This window comes from Aquarana catesbeiana, linkage group LG05, assembly GCF_042186555.1.
Source record: "Aquarana catesbeiana isolate 2022-GZ linkage group LG05, ASM4218655v1, whole genome shotgun sequence".
NCBI classification, from domain to species: Eukaryota; Metazoa; Chordata; class Amphibia; order Anura; family Ranidae; genus Aquarana; species Aquarana catesbeiana.
The window spans coordinates 297,188,733-297,200,741 of NC_133328.1; the positions used below are offsets into that span (position 1 = coordinate 297,188,733).

General features: G+C 40.5%; 1 protein-coding gene across 4 annotated transcripts in view; it reads right to left on the reverse strand.

Moving 5' to 3' along the window:
• Positions 1-12,009, reverse strand: part of PTPN3 (protein tyrosine phosphatase non-receptor type 3) — a 366,738-nt gene that overhangs the window by 75,950 nt on the left and 278,779 nt on the right. For all 4 annotated transcript variants that reach the window (XM_073630792.1, XM_073630794.1, XM_073630793.1 and 1 more), the window contains exons 20-23: positions 9,873-10,030; positions 5,094-5,184; positions 1,849-1,910; positions 551-697 (exon numbers count right to left, since the gene is read on the reverse strand). In XM_073630792.1, coding sequence (XP_073486893.1) covers positions 551-697; positions 1,849-1,910; positions 5,094-5,184; positions 9,873-10,030 — 458 coding nt within the window. The remainder of the gene's footprint in view (positions 1-550; positions 698-1,848; positions 1,911-5,093; positions 5,185-9,872; positions 10,031-12,009) is intronic.

Consider the following 12,009-nt stretch of genomic DNA (forward strand, 5'->3'; position numbering starts at 1 on the left):
TGCCTTTTGTAAATAACCCCTTTGTAATGCATAAATATAAAATACCATACTACTAATGACTTACTACTAACTGAAAATGACCATGTAAGAATGAGGTTTCATACTTAGCAGTGCTCATTCTAACTTTCTGCAGCCATAATTTTGTTAGTTTTAATCAATATCTCTAATCAAAATCGACCACAATAAGGAAGGCTGTCCACAGACATTTATAACTGAGAATGCAGATGGTATTAAACATACTCAGTATAAATCACATTCTACCACAACATATCTTACTTTGACTCAGTGTCGGACTGCAGAGCATGTGTGGTGAAATAAGTGTCCACTTTTAAATAAAGGAAATTACTGTTCTGTCACTGTGTAATTTAATGGAAAATCTGTGCAAAAGATTCTGAAGCATTTAGTGCTCATTATTGTGTTTAAGCGTTCCCCTGGACTAACTGATTATTGCAAGTACCATTCAAACATGTTGTGCTGCTGATGTAAAATTGGCCCATAAGCATACATAAGGCTGCAGCTTTTATTAGTCTTGAACATTGTAAACACCTACCCTTCCTCGTTCAGTTAATGTTGTTAACATGATGACAAGAGATAATCTGTTGTCCCAAACCATCTGCCAGAAATGTGCACATGTATGTGGAAGGGGTCCTTGAGTAGCAATATACTTGTTTACAATATTAGATGATGGGATCTCCATCTGAAAGTACAAACATATTTTGTGATCACAATGTACTATGTACCAGAGCACATTCCAATTAAAAGATAAGATGGACAGTCTTTTTTTTAAATGCACTGTATATTCTCCAGTTTTAAGTGGGCAAAGGTATAACTAACAGACAAGACACGAGTCCCCAATTTTCAGGAAGACAGTTGTAAATGAAAAAGGTTTTCTATAAGAGTCGCAGATTCTGTAAATATGATGCCAAGAATAGGAATCTAGTTCCATTTTTTATTTGAAAGCAGAGCAATCATTTAAAAAGTCCTCAAAAAAATTAAATGCATGCACATGATAATAAAATAGAGTTTTAAAACATTTTGTTCCTCCCTTTTGTACCAGACTGGTGAACCAATTAATTGCTCAGCTATTAATAAAACATTGTCCTAAAATCAATTTATATATAATTATCTCAAAGGATTTGTCTAACCAGCAACAATTTTATCACTAATTTCATTAATTAGTTCATGTATTATTTGAAACAAATGTTTCCCTTGTGGAGTGTTTTCAGGACATTTTTCTTATCCTTACTGTTCTGTGAGTAGTTCTCACACTGGCATAAGCTGTAAGCCAGCTGAGTAAAGTCATCCATAGATGAATTTATTTTCATTCCTGCAACTATGGATTGCAGGAAAGAAAATCGCTTGATTCCCTCATTAACACAGTCGGTGTTGATGGGGGAATGCCTCCCGCGGAGCTATTGTGTTCTCCTGGTGGGAGGGGGAGCAGTCCCTGGCAGGAGAACACAGTGATAATTGCCAGTGGCTATAACTGCTGGCAACAATCGTATCCTAAAAATCTGACATGCTGGTTGTACCAAAGTCTATCAATGGATCGACTTGGGTACAATCAGCCTGCCCATACATGGTTCAAATATTGGCCAGTCCATGCTGAACCGGCCAAGATTGGAGCCATCTATGCCATCTTTAGGCAAACATTAGGAAGGCATGAGTTCTACTATTTGTACTATTGGTGACAGGAGGCCACCTAATCATAACGAACAAGAACCCAGTGGAGAGCTAGCTAAAGATGGGTGTGCTATACTATTGAAAATTTCCTTTGAATCCTGTAAGAGTTTGACAGTGAACTTCTATATTCCTACAATCACTTTACAGGAACATGAAATAACTTACATTCACATAGCTAGCATTGATGTAGTCTTCAATGTCCTGTAACAACACTCTGGTAGCATCATCTGTAGAAGGAATAATAATGAAATAAAATTAATCTTTATATTAATTACAGCACTTTTAAATAGTTGATTTTCTTTTAATATGTTCATCTTCAGATTAGCACTATCCTCAGAAAAAGAATTCCTTATTTGTAGCTCTTTAAATAGACACATTAAACAGCTTGGGTCTTTCGCAACATATCTGATGTTCACTATTCTTTCTTCTTGGGCATGTAATTCCACCTCGGTGGAATGGATACTGCAATGAAAAGATTTCTTGAGAAGGCACCTGAAACCAATGTTTCTTTCCAAACGTTCACTTGTTTACATTTCATACAAGCAGTTGTCAATGTCCTGAACATTTCTCTATAATAATTCCAAAATAAGGGCAAGTTTTCAAGCTGCATAGGCAAACAAGTGCATATCAGTCAATAAATGGTTGTAAAAGACTTCAAAGTAGTTGCACATCATGTAGTCCTACAAGTAATCAAGGAGACTTTAAGAGCAGACATACATGGATCGAAATTTCGCCAGTTCAGCAGGGACCAGCCGAATTTCAATCCATGTAAGGTCAGGGTGGTTGTACATCTATCAATCAATTTGTGACAACCAGCCTGTCTGAAAATTTTCTCTTGATCTATATATAGCTGGCGGTGCTTATTGGTGTATTCTGATAGCAGGGAAGTCTCCCTGCCACTTAGAATACAATAACTTAGTGGGAGTGATTTCCTCATACAATTTGAATGTGTGGATGGGGTAATCAAGTTTTTCTTTTGCTCAACCCGCTGGTTGAATGGAAAAAAAAATGACTCATGTATGGCCAGCCTACGAGTTTAGTCCAGTTGAAATGCCAGTAGGCTGTGAATTCTGTATTTCCACCCAACATGGCCATTAACAGAGGATTGTATGCTCTATTATTATTTGGTATGGTTACAAAAAGCAATGTGTGCAGAATGCTTATGGTATACATGTATTCAACGTAATTATCAACACAAAAATACACACTATGCAAAATGTACAGAGCACCACTCTGGTGTAAACTAGAACTTTTCTATAGCCCCTCAACTCCTCTACTGTATCTATGGAGGAGCAACATAGCCACCAATGGACAGCAGCATTGTCAATCAGTGGAGAGGATGGTATTTGATGGACTAGTAGATTTAGATTGACTTTACATAAGTGACTAACAATTTAACTGCTTCCCGCCCATAGGACAAACCAGTATGCGTCCATGGATTGAAGTGGGTATACCAGGCCATGACTGTGCAGCTGTAGTCATGACCTCGGTATCTTTTTTTTTTTTTTAAGCCGCTGATGGTGAATAAAGTAAAAGTGATCCGAGTGGCTTAATAGCCTCTAAATCACTTTTAAATGTGGCAGAGGGGGGTCCGTCCACCACCTGCCACCTACCTGGGCTCTCCTGTTCCACCAAGGAGTCTTGGGATAAAGGTCTTACACAAATTAATAAAAGCTGATTATTGTAAGCACCCTGTCAGTGTTAAATGGTTTGACTCAACCCTCTAAGTGACACTTTTGCTGAATAGCTTGGTCGGTTAAAGGTAGTTGAAAAAACAAGAGACTTACCAGACTTACCAGCCAGATCACAAGGTAAAAAAAAAAAAACTATTTTCTTGTAAAAACAAAAAAAAACAAAAAAACTATGCTGTGTTAATAACAGTGACGGACTGTATCATATGTCATTTTTTATTTTGGACATAGTTGCGGTGTTCCAGTCATTTTTAGGTAGATTAAAAGTCAGCAGCTATAAAAAGTGTACCGTAGCTGCTGACTTTCAATAAACACACACTCACCTGTCCCACGGTCCAGCGATGCAGCCGCCCGAAGCCTCGCTCCTCTCCCTCTCCGAAGCGCCGGCATTGCAAGTGTGGGCACCTGGCTGTGACAGCTTGTGGCTTCGCAGCCGAGTGCACGCTGCGCCTTCTCAGTGGCCGGGCAATCTTCTGGGACCTGTGACGTGTCTCAGAAGATTGCAGAGAGGGAGGTGAGAGGAGGAGGAGTCGCCTAGGCAGCGATAGCAGAAGTGGGAGCAGGTACCTGTCAAAACTAGATATCTGCTCTCCCCCTCCCAAAAAAAAAAAAATTACATGCCAAATTTGGTATGTAAGGGGGCAAGGAGTGCTTAAAGCTGAAGCTCCACTTTTGGGTGGAATTCCGCTTTAAGAAGTAACAAAAAAAAAAAAAAAAAAAAAAGCAGATGGATGAAGTTAGGCAAGGGGAATGGAAGGTAATGGAAAAAGGAATTAAATAAGGGAAGGTAGAAAGTAAAAAAAAAAAAAGAAGAAAGAGACAACTGAGCTACAATCATTCAGACCTGTTTAGCTATTATATGATAAGCAGGAGCAGTAAACTGGAGGTATTAATTCTTCTAAGGCAGGACATAGACACGTGAATTTCCTTCCTGCAACCATGAATTTGCACGATTCTCCCATCAACACAGACAGTGTTGACAGGGGAATTCCTTCTCCATAGCAATCGTCTGCTCCTGGCGGGAGGGGATAGGGAAGCCATTCCCGCCGGGAGAAGACAGTGATTATCGCTAGTGGCTATAGCTGTCACTTGCGATAACCGCAAGCGATTCAAGCAGGCTAGTTGTACCCAGATTGATTGATCAATCAACTTGGTACATTCAACCTGCCTATTAATGATTGGAATCTTGGCCAGTTCAGCAGGATTCGAGCAATGTATGACCGGCCTTAATCTAAATTATGTATAACTGTTTGAGCCAGGAGACTAATATTTATTAAAGGCCCTTTTACACAGGCGAACCAATCGGATCCTCCAGTCTCCTCTATGGAGCGGCAGGTGGCAATGAACATGTGACACCCTCCAATATCTGATCCGCAAATTGGGATCTGTTCCCCATCTCTCTGGTGGATCAGATTGCGTGGCAGTCAGGTGTAAATGGACAGGCCCTCCATAGAGGAGAACTGACTTTGTCTGTGTCCACTCTGCATAAGCGGAGTGAACACAGACCAGCTATCTGCTTACTCAGCGTGCAGGCGGACCCAATAGATCTTTCTTGATAGTATTTTTTCTAACTCCTATTGTCACTTGAATGGTTTAGAAGAAACTTCACTTAGCAAAGTCTTTTACTGCACCAGTTTAAATCATAAAAATAATTAGAACTACACTCAGAACAACATATGTCCCTATGACAAATAAATGAGAAATTGTATAGTTACTCACATGGTAAAACATCTTTATATCTGTTTTTATCCATATTTTGGCCAGTTTTCGCACATGTGATAGCAAGCCCAGGTTTCTTTCGATATAATTGCTACAAGACAGTTAATAATTAAAGTAAACATAGTGTCTAATATCAGAATTTGTTTGCCTTGCTTTATAATATTTAAAAGACAGAAAAAATTAAGAGAACAATGATGCATCTGAAGCTGTAACAACATGTATACATACATCTGTTTGTTTTATCTAGCCATTTTGTTGAGTAAAGGAATAAGGGCTTGTTCTGACAAGTGTTAGAATTAAACACAGACGCTGTGCTGTAAGAGCAACAAAATGTGTGTAAAATGTAATTATTGTTTTACCACTCAGCTACATAATAAACGTATGTATCATATTATATACAACAATTCTTGACTGACATTTATTCCATAAACACAAAACCTGTGTCCATGTATGTCGTTTACCATTGAATCAACATGTATTCATGGCTACAACACTGCATTTTGGCTCATATGATAATGCTGAACAATATTTAAAATAAAGGCACAAAGAGAAGTTAAGCAAATGTTTATACATAAGAGAAACTGATGAGCAGTGCTCAATGGGCTAAATCCAAACAGTGTTGTATGGACAGTAGGCAAACCATAAAATCAATGATTTATTGAAGAGTAAAACATAGACAAAATCATAAACACAATGATAGTGATAATGAAAAGCCAATGATACCACTATGAGCTCACGGGCTGGAGGGGTTAACTTTGACAAAGCGCATGCGTGCAAAACGCATAGTCACGGCAACGGACAGCTTGAGCTCCATGCTGGCTCACAGGCTTCCCCTTCCTCTCGAAAACCTCAGGATCAGCGCTGACGTCATCCAGGCATGCCTGAAAGTTCCGTCCCCGACTCAGTTTGGCTCTCAATTTATCGGTGGGCATACCTGTTGGCTCTCCTCTCCAACAGCAGGCTCTATCCAGTGATTGCCCCAGACCATCATCCCACTCTGAGTTGGCTCCACGTCTTCCCGCTCTGGCGTCAACATCACTGCCTGGACACAGCCGAGATTTGGTCTCCAGCCAGCAGCCATCAGAGCAACACCACACACCGGGTTTCCATCCGTCCCAGCATGGTTCTCGGTGCCCTTCATGGCTCCACCAGTGAGCCCTCTGGATGAAGTTAGCCCCTTCAGCCCGTGAGCTCATAGTGGTATCATTGGCCATTCATTATCACTATTCATTGTGTTTATGACTTTGGCCATTTTTTTCTCCTCAATAAATCATTGATTTTATAGTTTACCTACTATCCATACAACACTGTTTGGATTTAGCCTAATGAGCGCTGCTCATCAGTTTCTCTTATTAACGCCACATTTCTTCAATATTTAAGCAGCTGCACTGGGTTCTGATCCACAATTTACAAAACTCAGTTTGTCACACCATATCACAGAACCCAGCGGTTTGACAGCGCTCAGGGTTTCATGTATTTTTTTTTTTCAAATGTTTATACATACAGTTACTAAACATAATAACATACTGACCCAATACAATCAGAGTGTTAAAATTGCTGATAATCCAGGTTTGGGCTTAAATACTTTGCTGATAAAATGATCTGTATTACCCTAAAATGTCACATACAAGTGTCTTGCATCAACATTCATGGTTTCTCCTATTAAACATTGCAATATTCAGCTGGGAAGCAATAGCTTGTGACTGACTCCATTACTTATAAAGAGAAGGAAGAATGTGTAGGGTCTAGTGATTGCTATTTTGTTGAATTTGCTAAAAGGGTCAATTCACACAGACTTGTGCTAAAATGTATGGGAAATGCGAGTACATTTCCACCCATTTGAGTCCTGTCTTAATGCACGCTAACGTCCGTTGACATACATTTTGATGTCTGTTGATATGCATGCACAGCATTATGGTGTGAATAGGACACATTGGAAATAATTGTTTTATAGATGTCCTTCTGTTGATCTGCGTTTTACAGCTGCACTAAAACACAGATCAAAGCACTAGTGTGGCCCTTAGATTTCATTGGGTTTTAGAAGCTCATCCAAGAGACACATGATATTTTCTTTTACTACAGGAACACTATAAAGACATTAGTGGCTCTGTGTATATTTGATTTTCTAAGGGCGAGATACAATTTTAACATGGCTGCTAAAAAGTCACTCTATGCATGCAACAGGTAAAGGAAAAATGCAAGTTAAAGTGTTTTTAGAGGCAATTTTTTTTTCTTAAAATAAAAAAAAGATGTTATACTTTACTGCTGTGTATAACAATATTGCACAGAGCAATCGCTTACCTCCTCTTTGGCAGTCCCCCACTAGCGCTGTCCACTGTTTCTTATTCTAAGTGCCCCCTTAGCAAGCTGTGTGTTCAGGGGGTACCTGTGTAGGCTTTCTCCAAAGCCAGGCTGCGTGCCTCTATAGACACACACAGCACCAGCAAGCCACATCACTGATCCCTCCTCACAGGAGTTTGAGTGACAGCAGCAGGAGCAGGTTTTTTTTTTTTGCCATCTGTGTTCCATTGGAAAGATTTCCCTTTACTTCCTTCCCACAGCCAAAACAGGACTCCAAAGTGTGTCCCCGGGGTCAGCAGAACAAGTGTCCCCATTGGAAGGCTTCCCCTCCATTACTTTACTGTTATCAAAAGTGAAAATAAAGAAAACAAGAAAAATAGAGAGGGTCCATCTCCCTAATGGGGACATAAACAGCAATAAAAACGGACAAGTTATTCTAGTTCCTCTCCACCCTATCCGAAACAAAAAAAAAAAAAGTTGTGCCTTTAGTTACAAAATGTTAAAAATGTTTACAGTTTAAAAACCACATACAATTTTGATGGTCTTATCTGTGCAGTCATATAAAAAAACAAAGATTAAATGAATGAGCATACACATTTTACTTTATTTAGCAGGAAAGATGACTGTGATTTTTAGTTATATACGGAGTTTAAGAAAAAAGTGACAATGAAATGGATAAAACATTAATGTAAAATAATAGGCACTTGAAAAGCATGGTTAAATAAATAGAAGACAACAAATACACACTCTAGTACATACCACCCTCATAAATGTTGTTAATGATTTCATAGACTATAAAAAATAGTGCTAATCGATAATACAGCTCCATCGACTTCAGTATGCAAATATGACCATCCTCAGGGAAAAAAAGTGGTAAAACAGAGATAAGATGGAGCCATCATTGGCTTATCAGGGGAAACCATAGCAATCAGGACAAGTTTTTTTTTAAACTTGTACTACTGCATGTTCCCCAGGCAGCATTTTCCAGAACAGTTAACAGTCTGACTAAACAGACTTTTAACTATTTCAAGTGTTCTTGGTGCATTATAGGACACACACCAACTGCATAAAAGTGATTGAGTGTTTTAAAAGTTTTGACTGAATGCTCTAATGGGGCGTACACACGGTCGGACTTTTCGGCTACAAACGTCCGACGGACGCCGACGGACCAAATCCGGTGGACAATCCGATCGTGTGTGGGCTTCCCCCGACTTTTCCAGTCGCAAATCTGATGGACTTTAGATTTGGAACTTGCTTCAAATCTTTACGTCGTAACTCCGCCGGATCCAGAAATCCGCTCATATGTATGCTAGTCTGACGGACAAAAACCCACACTAGGGCAGCTATTGGCTACTGGCTATCAACTTCCTTATTTTAGTCTGGTGTACGTCATCACGTACGAATCCGTCGGACTTTTGTGTGATCATATGTAGGCAAGTCCGTTCGTTAGAAAGTCCGCCGCAAATCCGTCGAAAGTTTGTCGGAAGGGCTGTCGGACTTTTGTAGCCGAAAAGTCCGACCGTGTGTACGCCCCATAAGTGTGTGTATGTTATTATACATATCACACAGGCATTGCCAACAGCAAATCAGTCTGCCTTATAGCATCAGTATATTCTCATCCCAAGTAGGCATAGTGATATCCTACCAGACAGCACATGTACAGTATAGTTCCATTGCTGACATCAGCTTCAAGGGCCAGAGTTGACAGAACAGGAAACGGAGCACCTTTTTTTTCCTACTGGACAATGCATAAGGCGTGCTTTTCCCACTATATCAATGTAACAAACTTGTGGCAAAGTAATTAAGGAATATTTGTTGGTACAAAGACTGTAGCATAAGTGTGTGCCTACAAACTTGGCTTTGACTATTCCTGACATAATCTCCTTGTCTAAGCCTGAATTTGGACCTGAAAATGGAGCCAAAGATGGTCACACTCTCCTCTCATGTGAATTGGATGCGGGGGAAAACCACATCCAATTTGCGTTAGTGTGAACCTAGCCTAAAAGTATATAAGCTGTCCCACCCTACATCATCACATTTCTAAAAACATAACACATTTTGTTAGTCTCTTGCCACCTGCATATCACATATGTGTGGCAGCAAAGAGGGTGGGCTTTAACCCCCACACACCGCACATATCTGTCTATATGCAGCAGAGTTTTCCGTGCTGAGAGCGCACTCATTGCATGCTCCCAGTACAGTGACCGAGCTGTCAAAGACAGCTCTCAATACATACTATTGATTGTGACCTGATCATGTGACCAAATGTGACAGCCAATCTCAGTGGTCATGTGATTGGCCGATTCTTCTTATTCTTCAGGCGTACAAATCATGTTAAAGGGATGCTAGGGCTGGGCAGGAATAAGTTAATATTTGCATAAATAAAACAACAGCAAAGCTATACCATGAAAAGCAGTTAAGATATACTAAGAAAAAATACCTAATACTCATACCCATCTCATACTTTAAAAAAATTACCTCAAACTGAATGAGTACAACTCCAGTTTCCAGGCCTTTAGCGAGCTGCTCCATTGACCCCTGCAGTGTGTCACAGTATTCAGTAGGAAGAATTATTGGTGGAAGAAACTGCGGATCTGCCTCATCTTCTGATTTAATTTCACCAAAAGGTCTCACAACTACAGAAAGAAAAACTGGATAAAAGCTTTGCTTGCATAAGATACAGACTACTGCACCCCATAGGTATATTAGACAAAACCCAGGAAGTGCGCAAAGGCCCAGTATCGGGAATGGCAGGGAAGTGATGTACAGAGTGGGTGGAGCTTTGTATCAGAGAGAAGTCCTGAAAAACTGAGAGCTGGCCAATATTGTTTACATTCTTTCTGTAGTAGCCAGCAGCTCCAGAACAGAAACTTTTTGTCTTCTTTCATTCAAAAATAAACCAGGAAAATTAATCTGAATTTCGAGATTTGCGATAAAAAGGGACTTTTGTATTTACCATAAAATCTATTTCCTGGAGTTGACCGAGGGACACAAGAATTCAGAGGCTGCTGCCTACAAAAAAATCAGGACACTGGAAAACAAAAAAATTGTGACAGGCCTGGTATAACCCCCCCCCCATGCCAACATGCCTTCTTTTGTCAAAAAGCATGATCATAAACAGAAAGGGGTGTGGACCTGTTCAATGGACTCCACAAAATGGATTTTGCTGTCAGCACAAATATCCCATTTTCTTTCTTGTTCATTGGGACACACAGGAAATCAGAGACCGTTGGGACATCCAAAAGCAGTTAAGCTGAGAGGTGGGCAACAGCAACAAAACACAAATCCACCCAGAGACTGTCTAAGAGCTGCCCGAAAGATCCTTACACCTGGGGCTGCATCATAAGAGTCCTGAACATCTACCTGTTGAAACCTGAAGAATGCGATGACCAGGCTGTGCAAATCTGGGAAATGGTAGCTGGGTGCCTGACCAAGCTAGGAAAGACTCCAAGGATGACATAGACTTAAGCAGAGGGCAAAATCCTAAGTTGTCTTTGTTAGGGCCTTCAGTGAGTGCACTGCGAGTGGCACCAGAACCTTTAGTGAATCACGAGCTGGAGGCACCCGGAAGAGTGGGACTGTTACGTGTGTGTCTAGAATCTAACATGCTGCACTTTAAAGTAAGGGCAATGTGTACAAGGCAGACCTTGGGTACTGATGAAGCAGAAGAGGTTTAGGGGACCAGAGGTGATCAGGCCAATGTAGGTAGGCACTAGGGGCTAACTGAGGATAGATCCATGTGTCACTTACGGTAGGGAGCAGCATTAAAAAGGTGCTTCCGCAATACTACATAGTAGTTAAGAGAGCGTGGCCTGACACTACGCGCAGCAGATGAGGTGAATGCTCAACCCTCAGAGTCAACCCCACCCACAGTAAACTGTTGAAAATGTGGGATTTTAGATATCCCAGTGTTCCTAGTAACGAAGTAGCTCCCGATGCTTAGTCTGCACAAGTTACTCACAAAGCAAGTCTTCACAGACAGGGTCATACCTGAGCTGTGCCACGGCTCTAAGCTCTGCAGCTTACTTAAGTACATTCAGGTGCCACAATCAATGCAGAACTTAGTGTTGGTCAAACTCCTGGCTAGCCCCAAAATCATCCAGTCAAACAGAGAACAGCGTACAAACCTAGTGCTGAGGAAATGACGACCTAGATAGAGGAATCCTAATTGAAAAAAGGTAGCTACCAAAAAGATTAAACTTTCTTTCAGCAGAGCAGAACAACTTTGTTCATCCTCCTGGACACTAGCAAAAAACTAAGGTATGCTGGGAGTAGGAGGGGTTATAGCAAGCAGGACCCAGTTTCCAAAAACCTCCTGTAGGCAACAGTAGAACCCAACAATCACTAAACTTTTGTCCCACAATGACTGGGAAATATTGCAAAATTAACCTACCTAGTGTGAATGAAATTTAAAAAAAAGTAATTGAAGTTACCTTTATTTTCCCTTCCCTGACACAACACAGTTGGTTACAGTTTGGGCAACCATGGAAAATGAGGTTGAATGTAAAAAAATAGAAAACAATACATTTGGATGGCAAAAATATGAAAGCAATCTATACACTGGGTGGGGGGGGGCCTCTGGGGGAAATCTAGGATGGAAAAGGACCTGGGGGTC